Genomic DNA, 12,361 nt, shown 5'->3' with positions numbered 1-12,361 from the left:
CAATAAGTTGCAAACTTTCAGCAGAGTCCTTTTGTGTTACCCTTTAATGGGTAAATTCTCTGTAAGCAATGTAATGTATGTGGTGTAGTGAGTTTGTCAAGTCTGAAATGAGTTGTTTATGAAGGATAAGGGACCCATTGCCGAAAGGCCTGTGTGTCACAGTAACACCAGCTTCTAAGGCATTGCAAATAAAAGCTAGATCGTGTCCCTATCACTTTTAGCTGTAGAAGGGATGAAAGCCGTGGAAAAGCCACCAAAGAATTGTCCTACAATCTGTTGTGGAGAGAAGCCAAACCAGCCCTCTATGAACCTCTGTGTATTAACCTGTTTTGAAGCTTTGTGAGTTCAGGGGATGTTGTGGGACTGTGGAGTTGTCTCCTGGCATTGTTTGCCATGTGCTTAGAAAGGATCGACTCCTTTTGCTAAGGGCTGGTGAGTTGCTTGTTTGGTAGCCACAGAAATCCATCACCCAACAAAGTAAGCCAAAAGCTTTTCTTCTCCCCTCCTCTTCTCCCCCCCCCCCCCCCCACAGGATTTCATCCGTGACCATTATGGGGAAGATGACATTTCATTTGACAAGGAAATCAAAGAGTTCATGGAGCTGCGGCAGGTTTGTGACCCTCACGCTTCAAAAGAAAAATCCATCCTGGTTTGGCCAATTCAGGAGAAAAATCTTTGCAAATCCATTAACTCCTCCATGGGTGGAATTTACACTTCCCTTCAAGAGCTGTCCTGGAACACTGTATTTTATATCCTCCCGGATCTGAGATTCCCTGGAGCACATGTTGGAAAAATTGCAGTTCAGTTTGTAGGTTACAAAATACTGTGTTGATGCAACGGTGTATTATGTGGGTCAAGCCACAGGATACAGTCCTGGGGGAATTCTGCGCTTCCTGCATTTATAGCCATAGTAAAATTGCCGAATTCCCCCCTTTGGCTCCAAATGCAGTAAGTGCAGAATTCCTCCAGGACTAAGGATTTGGGGCCCTTTTGAGGAAATATTAAAATGGGACTGTCAACTGTCAGAATTAATTATCAAGAATATACCCTAGCATCTGAGCCTCCGATAACTTGCCGCCAAAAAGCCCAGTGCTAGAATGGAAAGACTAAGTTTTACGCTTTAATTAATCATAGTATTCTGCTCCAGTCCAACTCTATTAAAACATGTCGTCTTAAATTGCCTTGGAAGTCCAACTGAGCTGCTTCCCATTCCACGTTTGATCACATTTCCTATTTTCCCCCCAAGCTTTGGTTGGTAGATGCAGCTGTCTCAGTGAGGCTGCAGTACAAACACCCTTAGTTTGCTGAGGTCTGTCATAATAGTTCAGCCTAGGGCTGGGCATTATGTAACTTGCTCTTCCTCTTCTGTTAGGCTTCATAGGAGTAAGGTGGTGCCAACAATGGATGCACACGGTTACATCCAAAATGTCTGTGTTAAAAGGTTGCAGAGACAAGCGCTCAAAAGTTAGAGGTTTGCCAATAACTCCTTCAGCCCTCTTGTACCATGCATAGGCGCAGTCTCTAATTGTGACTGTATGCTGTTCCCCTTTCTCCCTTGATCCGTGTCTCATTCTAGCATGGGAAAAGACTTTCCGATAGGGTGAAATTCGTCCCCCTTCTGCCAAAGCCAAGGCTTCTGCCCCTCCTAAATCCCACACTTGGCCCCTCAGAATAGTGCGAAAGGGGCGCTGAGTGACGCATACGCCTTGTGTTGTCTCGGCCAAGTGGTGCCCTTTTTGACATCCAAAAGCTTGTTTCCTCTTTCCCTCCTCTTCCACAGGCCATGCGGACTCCCAGCCGGAACGAGGCGGGGCTGGAACTTCTGATGGAATATTACAACCAGCTTTACTTCCTGGACAACCGATTCTTCCCTCCCAATAAAAACTTGGGTGTCTTCTTTCACTGGTCAGTGTGTGTGTGTGAGAGCGGGGTTGTTCTGTCTTTTACACTTTTGTGTAGTCTCAGTGCTGTTGGTTTTTTTGGTGAGGGCTGTGGGTAAATCCAGCCAGATGCTCAGGGGCTCTCTAAACCATGTTCCTCTGAAATATTCCAGAAATCTGCCCTTTTGTCTGTCCTCATCTCCAGAAGTTGGATGCATTAACGTGGAGATTTGGGTTCCAGCACTACATTCCACATGGCCTTAAGCAAATCCCTTAAAGTCTGCAGGGTGGGGGGTTTAATCCTCCTGTATCTTTAAGGGCAGCATAACCTCCCTGCGATCGGTCAGTGATTTGAGAGCCTTCCCAGCAAGTCGTAGAATCAGTGCAGAGGTTGATCAGTTTCGGATTCATGTTGAGCAAACTAGGAATACATAGTGAGCAGCAAACGAATCTGGAGCTTACTCAATGGCAAGAGGATTGTGTGTGTTTGAAACAACAGTGCCCCTGAGGTCTCCTTCATGTCCGATCTTGAGTGGATGTGTTCAGGTTGGGCACAGACGGCCCTGTGGAAAGCCGTGCATGGGCATTGTTTGTTTTGTGGTGGCTTGCCCATTGCTGACCTTCTCCAAATCAAGATTTGGGTGATTTTCTAACAGATCGGCTCTAGGCTTTACTTTGGGGCAGGGCTCTGGCCTGTGTTACACAGGAACTCAGGCTAGATGATTTCAGTTGTCCCCTCTGGCCTTGGAATCTTTAACACTTCATGGCCACAGTGATGAGTGCTCTCCTCCCAATATAGACACTGAAAGTGGCTGGGTTTTCAAGCCTCTTGGTAGGCTTATAGACCATACTCCTGTGCATGCTGGCAAGTCTGGGTTTTAAGCTGCAAATTTGTCTTCTCCCCCCTGTCTCTAGGTATGACTCGCTCACTGGAGTCCCTTCCCATCAGCGTGCTCTGGCTTTTGAAAAGGGAAGCGTGCTCTTCAACATCGGGGCTCTGCACACCCAGATAGGGGCCCGGCAGGACCGCATGACTCTGCCAGGGGTCGACCGGGCCATAGACGCTTTTCAAAAGGCAGCCGGTAAGGCAGCTATTGAGGGGTGATCATTTTGTTTTTGTTTTTAAACGGGGGAAAAAATGGTAAGAGGACTTTATTGTTCGTTTGAAGGGAGAGACTTTGGTGTTGAATGTTTGCTAGCTGCATACATTCTGGCAGTGCCCCCTAACTCTTTGCTGTGCTATAAAATCTCACCAAACCTCAAAAAGATCTCACCAAATTAAGTGATTGGGCAAAAAAAAAAAAGGCAAATGAAATGTAATGTTGCTAAATGTAAAGTTATGCACATTGGAAAAAATAATTCCTACCATACATACAACATGACGGGGACTAATTTGGCTACAACTACTCGAGAGATCTTTGGAGTGGATAGTTCTCTGAAAACAGCTACTCAGTGTGTAGCAGCAGTCAAAAAATCAAACCGCATGTTAGGAGTCATGAAAAAAGGAATGGAGAATAAGACAGAAAATATTTTATTGCCTCTCTAAAACCATGGTACACCCACTTCTTAAATACTGTGTACAGATGTAGTCGCCTCATCTCAAAAAAGATCTCTTGGCATTGGAAAAGGTTCAGAAAAGGGCAATAAAAATGATTAGGGGTTTGAAAAAGGTCCCATATGAAGAGAGGTTAAAGCGACTGGGACTTTTTATCTTAGGAAAGAGGAGACTGAGGGGGGGATAGGAGAGAGGTCTATAAAATCATGACTGGTGTGGAAAGTGAATAAGGAAAACTTATTTACTTATTCCCACAATATAAGAACTAGGGGTGACCAAACGAAATGAATAGGCAGCAGGTTTAAAACAAACAAAAGGAAGTTTTTCTTCACTCAGCTCACAGTCAACCTGTGGAACTCCTTGCCAGAGGATGTGGTAAAGACCAGGACTTCAACAGGGTTCAAAAAAATCTAGATACATTCATGGAGGTTAAGTCCATCAATGGTTATTAGTCAGGATGGGCAGGAATGGTGTCCCTGGCCTCTGTTTGTCAGATGCTGGGAATGGGTGACAGGGGAGGGATCACTTGATGATTCTCTGTTCTGTTCACTCCCTCTGGGGCATCTGGCATTGGCCACTGTTGGCAGACAGGATCTTGGGATCCAGGGAACCCACGCCCACCCACAACTCTGACTCCCACCCAAGCGGATTGTGGCTGCTGCTTGCAGTGCCCCCTCTGACTCATCAATATATCTCCCCACAGCTCCAGCCTCTTTCCTCTTGGCTCAAGGCCTCAGCCTGCAGTTCCCCGCAGCCTACCCGCAGCTGCTTTTAGTTCCCCAGGTCTTCATCGGCAGCACTGCTCTGCAGAGTGCTTGTTGCCTTCACTCTGCAAGGCAGCCAGTCCTCCTCCCTCCTCAAGCTCCAGGGAGTGACTGTAGCTGCTCTGTACTGTAGTTTGTCTTCTGTGAGCCCGCCTGACTTTGATTGGCAGCTCCTATTAGCCCTTCTGAGAGCCCAGTGTAGGGCAGGTGCCCCATGTCACCTTCCCTGCAACAAGACTTCATGAGCAGTATTGAAAGTGCCTCGTTCTGAGGCATGCGTGACTGGTGGTGTCTGGAAGCCCTTTAGATCTCTGCACTCATTCACCAGCGCGTCCTAATCACTGTCACTCATGACACAGAGCAGCGTGAGCTGCGGAGTCGAGAGCACACGCAGTCCACGCAGGCAGCAGCAATGTCCCGGGGCCCGGAGGCGTTTGGAGAGCCCAGCGCATGAGTCCTAACCATGTGACATGCCAGGCATATCGATGCCTGTCGACTACTGCTCTGCTAATCCCAAGGAGGGTGGTGGTGATGCCCACTGCTACTTGCGTTGCCCGGTCCTCCACTTGGCTCTAACCTTGTAAGCGGAAGGGCTTTGGGGAACATCTCACTCCAGTTGCTTCTATTCATGCAGGTGCCTTTAACTACTTGAAGGAAAACTTCTCCAACGCCCCCAGCCTGGACATGAGCACGGCCTCGCTGAACATGCTCGTGCGACTGATGATTGCCCAGGTGCAGGAGTGCGTCTTCGAGAGAGTCCTCCTGACCAGCGCCCAGAAGGACTTCTTCACACAGCTGCAGCTGGCACAGGAAGCAGCCAGGGTACATCTTGCCGCACGGCTTCTGTCTAAACCCGGCAAAGCTGCCCATCTCTTGGCTTTGCTTAGCCATCCTGGGTGTGGTGGGAAAAGAGGAGCATCAGCAGGGAGGGCCACGCAGCGCCCTTGAGCAAGGGAGGTGGAGGAGGAAGCACGGCTGGCTTGGGGCTAGGGATGAGGCATGCCCAGTGGGGAAGTGGGGGGCCGGGAGGAGGGAATGAGATGGGACTACATGGAGTTGTCATTATTGCAATGAGCCAAGGGAGGCACTGTGGGCTATGCACGCTCATTGCCCACTAGGTGAAATGTAACCATTAGTCACAGCTATAGGGAGGGGCAGCTGTCAGGTTCCTGGGCGCTCCCATGCCTGAATAGCTGTAAATATTGCTAAATCTTAATCCTTACTTCCAAAAAAAAAAAAAGGAAACTTCTGTGATAATTGGGGCTAAGTCATACATGAGTCCTTAACTGACACAATCTCGTGACTGGGATGGGCTGACAGGGGATGATGGATCACTCAGTTACCCTGTTCTGTTTTTTCTTTCCATGGTGTCCGACATTGGTCACTGTCAGAGAGATGATACAGGCAACATTCCCTCAGCTTTTCCATCCACGTGTGGAATAATTTTATGTGCACAGAGAAATGTGCACCACCAGTACCAACAGCTAGTGGTGGGTGCTCTGCTAATCAGCTGGGTGGCATTTGAATCTCGCCTGATCAGCCACACACAAACACAGCTTCTTACAGGGAAGAGTGAATATTGGGCTAGATGAACTCCATATATCTGTTCTTGTACTCTTAAGAGATGAGTGAGTGTTCCAGGGGACTGGAGAAAGGAACTATGGTTTTCCAACTTTAAAAGAGAGAACAAAAAGGGCTCAAGAAATAACTATAGATCAGTCAGCCAAACTGTGTTACCTGGAAAAATACTAGAACAAACTAGTAATCATTTTGCAAGTGCCCGCCCTAGAAGATAATTCTATAAGGACTGGATTACTTTGGCTTGATTTTTTTTTTCCCCTTGATTATTGTCATTCTGTAACAGGATGGGGAGGGGAAACAGCAGACATGATGTATCTTGATTTTAGCAGTCTGACATGGCATTCTCATAACCAAACTAGGAACATGTACTGTAGACAAAATTTCTATAAGGCTGGTGAATAACTAGTCAAAAGACTATACTCAGGAAAAAAACAACAAATGGTCTGGTAGCACTTTATAGACTAACAAAACATGTAGATGGGATCATGATACCATCTACATGGTTTTTTTTTAGTCTATAAAATGCTACCAGACCATTTGTTAGTCTGTTACAGGAAAAAACCCAACTCGGCTACCCCCTGAAGCTTCTATACTCCAAATGATTATTAATCACTTGCTGTCAACAGTCGGGTGGATGTATCTTGTGGGGTCTGGTCATGGGTCTGGTATGAATTAATATTTAACTAATGACCTGAGTAGTGGAGTGGAGAGCGCATCAGATCTGTGAATCTCACAGAGTTGAGGGGGCGGGTGCAAGTAGGGCTGGGAATGAGTGGTAGATTAATCATTGCTAAACCTAGGTTTATCAATTAATCTAGTTGACTACTCGCATTTCACCCCTCCCCTTGCTGCCTCTGATACAGAGCTAACAAGGGTGGGGGGGAGCCAGTTTAAAAGTCCGTTACCCCCAGCACCAGTTCCGTGGTGTCACATGTTTCTCCCCCAACACTGGGCTGCTGCCTCGATTAGAGTCCATAGTGCAAGGGGGTGGGAGAGGAGGGCTTGCCATGGGAAGAGGCTGCTTCACAGCAACAGCAGCAGCCCCTGCCCAAGGCGGGCCCAGACTGGCCACGGACTGAGGCTGCTCTGCAACCTGAGGAGCAGCCTCTGTCCGTGGCCAGACTGGCTTGCCATGGACAGGGGCTGCTTTGCGGAAGCCTCCCTCGCCCCCTCCTCCCCAGCAGCCTCTGTCTGTGGAGAACTCGGATCCCCTATGGACAGGGGCTGCTGCTATCCTGCCCTGCTGCCTCTGTATCCGAGGTAGCAGCATGGGGTAGCAGGGGGCTCTGGGAGTAGGGCCAGATTGCTGTACTGGCTGCCGGCCCCACCCCCTGTGGCAACTCTAGAATAGTTAACTAACCAATAAAAGTTCATGCACTTACTATTACCCGCTACCAAGCATCCCTAGTTGCAAGCACCTTGGAGCACAGAGTTGGGACTCAAAATATCCTTGACAAATTGGAGAATTGGTCTGAAATCAAGAAGATTAAAATCAGTTTAGAAAAGTGCCAAGTACTGCACTTGGGAAGGAATGGAAGAAAGCATCAACTGCCCATATACAAAATGGGCGAGTAACCGGCTAGGTGGTGGGCTGCTCTCGGAGGAGTGGCTCACAGATGGAATGAGTCAGCCACGTGGCGCTGTTCTGAGGGGATAATACCGTTCTGGGTGTATTTAATAGGAGTGTCATGTGAGACATGGCATTGGTGAGGCCTCACATGAAGAGCTGTGTCCAGTTCTGGCTGCCAGGCTGTAGGAAAGATGTGGACAAATTGGAGAGCCCACAGAGGGCAACAAAAATAATCAAAGGTTAATGTATGAAGCAAGTACAGGCAGGCCCTGGGTTACGTACAAGATAGGGACTATAGGTTTGTTCTTAAGTTGAATTTGTATGTAAGTCGGAACTGGCTCCAGATTCAGCTGCTGCCACTGAAACTGACCAGGGGTTGACTACAGGAAGCCGGAGGCAGAGTTGCTCTGCCCCCAGCTTCCTGGAATCAGCCTGATCAGTTTCAACAGCTGCTGAATCTGGAGCCTGGGACAGAACAGCTGGGGCGCTGCCGGTAGGTTCCCACAGGACCAACCCGGCAGCACCCCAGCTGCTCTACCCGAGGCGTCCCGCAACAAAAGCCTGGTCTGCTGGGGGGGAAGGGGCACTAGCTGCGCCCCTCCCCCCCCCCCCCCCAGCAGACCAGGGAGACCCGAGAAAAGCCGCCCAGGCGGCAGGACCCCCGCCGCCTGGCGGGCTTTGCTCCTGTCCCCCTGGTCTGCTGGGGGGGTCCAGCAAAGCCGCTGGACCCCCCCCCCCCCCCCAGCAGACCAGGGACACCCGAGCAAAGCCGCCCAGGCAGCGGCTTTGCTCAGGTGTCCCTGGTCGGCTGGGGGGGTCCAGCGGCTTTGCTGGACACCCCCCCCCCCCCAGCAGACCAGGGAGTCCGGGAGAAGTTTTTCTCGCCCCGGAGGACACGGGTGGCGACCCGCCGCCCGTGAGCTCCAGGGCGAGAAAAGATCCGTTCGTAAGTGCGGATCCGACATAAGTCGGATCCGCGTAAGTTGGGGACTGCCTGTAGACCCTTTAAACTCTTAGACTTGAAGAGAAGCGGGGGAGGGGGAAACAGATCAATCTTCAGCTGTTGCAAGGGCTGTTATAAACAGGCTCAGTCTGCAGCAAGGGAGACTTAGGCTGGCTATTAACAGAACGATTTTAACTCTGAGGGTAGTTACATTTTGGAATAGGCTTCCGTGGGAGGTTGCGGAATCCCTGTCATTGGAGACTTTGAAGAAACAGGTTGGACCGACCCTGTCAGAGATGATCTAGGTTTACTTGGTCTCCTTCCTTAAGGTGTGTGGGAGGTGGGGCTGGACTTGATTATCTCTTGAGGTTCCTTGAAGTCCTGGTTTTTGTGATGACCTAATGCATAATCTGTTTTAAGGATATTTTGCTAACTCTAGTCCTAAACTGCAGTTAAACTCCTAAATCAGTCCACTTAGCATTGCTAACTGCTGTGATGCAGTCCCCATGTGGCACTCCATTACCATCCAGGTACCAGTTGCTAGATCTAGACCAAGAATAGATTGAGTTCTCAAGAAATACTCACTCCATGTAGGACTCCATAGAACCCTCCCTCGTTTCTAAAGAGTCCTAGGTTACATAGACGCAACCATCTGAGGAAATGCACTGGTGATCGATGCACTGGGGGGTTGATGTAGCAGGTCTGGTGAAGACCCACCAAATCATCCGCAGGTTGTTTTCCAGTTAACCCGATACCCTCATCCGAAACGAGAAGAGCGAGACACCCGCCTGTCAATCCAACATGTGTAGACACTGCAGTAGATGTACCTACGCTATGGGCATGTCTAGACTACATCTCTCTTTCGAAAGAGGGATGTAAATTCGATCAAAATTGCAAACTTGGAGTACAGAATCTTTCAAAAAAGGGTTTTTTCCCCCGAAAGAACCACGTCTAGACAGCAGTTTCACTTTCGAAAAGCCCTTTTTCAAAAACACATGGCCGCCATTATGCAAATGAAGAGCAGGAAATTCAAATCCTGGCTTCATTTGCAATTTTGTTCTTTCTAATTTACATCCCTCTTTCGAAAGAGAGGTAATCTAGACATGCCCTATGTTGGCTCCAGCTATATTATTCACATAGTTGGAGTTGCATAACTTAGGTCAACTTAGGGTGGACATCGCCTTACTGATCTACTAAGATGATACTTTGGGGTGAAAACACCAAGCCAGGATGATAGCTTTAGTTGGGATAAGTAATGCAGTAGACCCTTTGAGTGTTCTTCAGCTGCTGTGAATGCACTGTGTAGAACAAATCTGGGACTAAGCTCATTTAGTTCTGGGATTTCAGAGACCTGGATTCTATTCCCAGGTCTGCAGCTGACTGTGTGGCCTTGGTCAAGTCACTTAACATCCCTGTGCCTTCATTTTCTCAGTTAGTGTGAGATCTAGAGCTAAAAGTGCAAGATAGCTGGAAGTACTGTTGTGCTTTGTTGCCCTGAAACAAACACAAGTAATTGTGCCACAGAAATCAGAGCTGGAAGAAGCCGGCTGGGTTGCCTGACCTACTCCCTGCTAGTGCATGGTTGTCCCCTGCCAAATGTGTTCTGTTGATTTGGCCATTCTAGTTTTGTGTCCCAAGGGATGAGGCTTTCACCCCATCTCTCAGACTATTTAGCCTTTGATTGCCAGAGAGGTGGTGGATCCTTTGATCATCTGCTCTATTCATTCCTTCTGCAGCACCTGAAGTTGGCCGTTGTCAGCAGATCGGATATTGGGCTAGCTGGATTGTTAGCCTTGCCCATAAGGGGAGGCTAACGCTATGGGCATATCTAGACTACATCCGTGTTATCCATTCACGGCCTTGCAGCTGAACTGGTGTCTGCTTGGAGCCTGCTCATTAATAGTGTGTGTTTGCTGGTTACAGGTTGAAGAAGTCTACTCGTTGGTGCATCAGACCATGACCCAGGCTCACGTGAAGGATTATGTCCCTTTCTCATGGGCCACCATGGTTCACGTCAAGTCCGAGCATTTCAAGGCCCTCTCCCACTACTTTGCTGCTGTTGCACTTTGCGACTGCCCCTGTGAGTATGACTCTCGCAGCTGCCTTAAACACTTGTTTAGCTTCGGTCTTTAGGCCGCATTCATCAAAGCAGCAGCTGAGCACTTGGTCCCGCAAGGGCCAAATGTGGGACGTGAGCAAAAATGAGGGACACACAAAATAAGAGTGCAGGAAGCAGAACACCTCATAGGGCGCGTTAGTGTAAACAGAATCGTCTGCAACCTTGCTCCAGTCTGAAACCGAGACCAGGGTGTGGAGAGGAGGTAAGCGTGACATTCGATCCTTCTGAGGAACAGCAGGGTGGGGCAGGAGGCGATCTCTTTTATAACCGTTAGCCTGTGGCTAGTGTACTCTGCCCGACGAGAAGAGATTTGAGCAGGGATTCGCCATCGGGCACGTGAGTGCCCAAACCGCTAGTTTAGGGGGCCACTCGGATGTGGGTCGGTCTCTCTCTCTCTGCTATTGAAGTGGTTCCATGTGGTTGTCCAGTTATTTAATTGCATATTAATTGGGCAGAATGAAGAATTACAGTCGATTTAGGCGCTTGCCTGAGAGATGGCAGATCCCTTCCCCTCATCCAGCACAGGGAGCACTTGAGCAGGGGATTAGACCCATGTAAGCAGACGGGAGCCGCCCACCAATGTGGGTCTGAGACGCTAACTTAACGCGCTCTGGTCAGGGCGGGGTTTGGCCGGGGTCTCGCCGACGGGCAGTGCGATAAAAGCCGCCTCAGCACGTTCCTGGTGTATCTCCCCGTGGCTGTGCCGCAGGCTGCTACTGCTGCTTCCTGCCCAGCAGGACGGGGAGGCCTGGCTCTCAATGGCTCCTGCCGGCCAAAGAGGCAGCCCAGCACCACTGGCTGAGGAGCTTAGAGAACAGTCTATCCCCTCCTCCTCCACTGTAGTCGGCACAGCTCTGTGGGTCCCACCCAATGCGCTTTGCAGGGTAGCCAGGCCGGGCGCCTGTCCCCAAAAGCCTGCGCTCTAACCCCACCTCTGGAGCGCTCCCTGCCGAGTGGTGGGAAGGGGCGGCAGCAACAGGGTCATTTCGGGGGTGGGGTTGTATTCTCTCTCACCCCTCTTCCCCCCCGCCTCCCCACCCCCGGTCCTTCACTCCACCCGGGTGTCCAGAAGAAAGTGAGCCTGTAACAGTCGGAGTGGGGCGAGGGTGCTGGGTCAGTAGGCCCACGCTGGGAGGGAAGCACCATGAAGGGGGGGGGTCCTTGGGGAGGGAAGCTTGGATACTGCCCTGGAAGCAGCTGGGGAGGAGGGTGTAACGCCGACAGCATTGCAAGGCAGTGAGCGTTTTGCCCACTGGCTGTCTTGCTGCGAATAGCTGTGCGGAGGGGAGATGCAAGACTCAACGCGGGAGTCCCCACGTTGCTACGTCGGGCCCATTCTGGCTTTGGGAAGGCCGCGGACACCTGCAGTTCAGATGCCACAGCAATCGTCCCCTCCCTGAGTAGATGCTGGCCTTGTCCAGAGCAACAATCTGTAGCCAGTGCAACAGGCCCCGCTTAATCCCCAGCTGGCACAGAACGTGCACAGAGAGAATCCACGTCCCTAAAGCCAGCATGGCGTAGGCCTGGCTTCCCCGGCAGCTTCCAGTCAGTGTTGTAGGGAACCGGGGGCTTGATGCTCTTCGTTTGTCTGTTTCTTAAGCCCTTCTTAAGAACCAGGCCATCTGAACACGGGAGCGGTCAGTCCAGGAGCCCTCCCGATTCCTCATGAGCAGCCCCTACTGCCTACAGAGGAGACGAGTCTGTCTAGGTCTGGGTGAAGGTCAAGCATTACAGAATAGTCATTCGCAGTTTGGGCCAGGACTCCTCCCCAAAAAGAAAAGTGGAAACAAACTGAACAGCCGATACCAGGTTCTTGCAGGGCTTGTGGTGAGACTCGGTTGATTCCACCTCCCCAGGGTTGTGCTCGGATCTAGCTCAAGCAACCACAGGGCAGCGGTGTCTTGGGCCAGCTCCCAAGTCCAGCTCTGCCCAGGCCCCCGGGCCCATAC

At 50.3% G+C, this 12,361-nt stretch overlaps 1 protein-coding gene across 4 annotated transcripts in view; it reads left to right on the top strand.

Annotated features, from left to right (window-relative positions):
- Positions 1-12,361, top strand: part of RHPN1 (rhophilin Rho GTPase binding protein 1) — a 64,747-nt gene that overhangs the window by 28,294 nt on the left and 24,092 nt on the right. For all 4 annotated transcript variants that reach the window (XM_089776142.1, XM_075920002.2, XM_075920003.2 and 1 more), the window contains 5 exons: positions 533-610; positions 1,781-1,905; positions 2,796-2,962; positions 4,834-5,021; positions 10,217-10,373. In XM_089776142.1, the coding sequence (XP_089632268.1) occupies positions 533-610; positions 1,781-1,905; positions 2,796-2,962; positions 4,834-5,021; positions 10,217-10,373 (715 nt within the window). The remainder of the gene's footprint in view (positions 1-532; positions 611-1,780; positions 1,906-2,795; positions 2,963-4,833; positions 5,022-10,216; positions 10,374-12,361) is intronic.

This window comes from Pelodiscus sinensis, chromosome 2 (genome assembly GCF_052426305.1).
Source record: "Pelodiscus sinensis isolate ZL-2025 chromosome 2, ASM5242630v1, whole genome shotgun sequence".
NCBI classification, from domain to species: domain Eukaryota; kingdom Metazoa; phylum Chordata; order Testudines; family Trionychidae; genus Pelodiscus; species Pelodiscus sinensis.
This window is presented reverse-complemented; position numbering and strand designations above follow the sequence as displayed.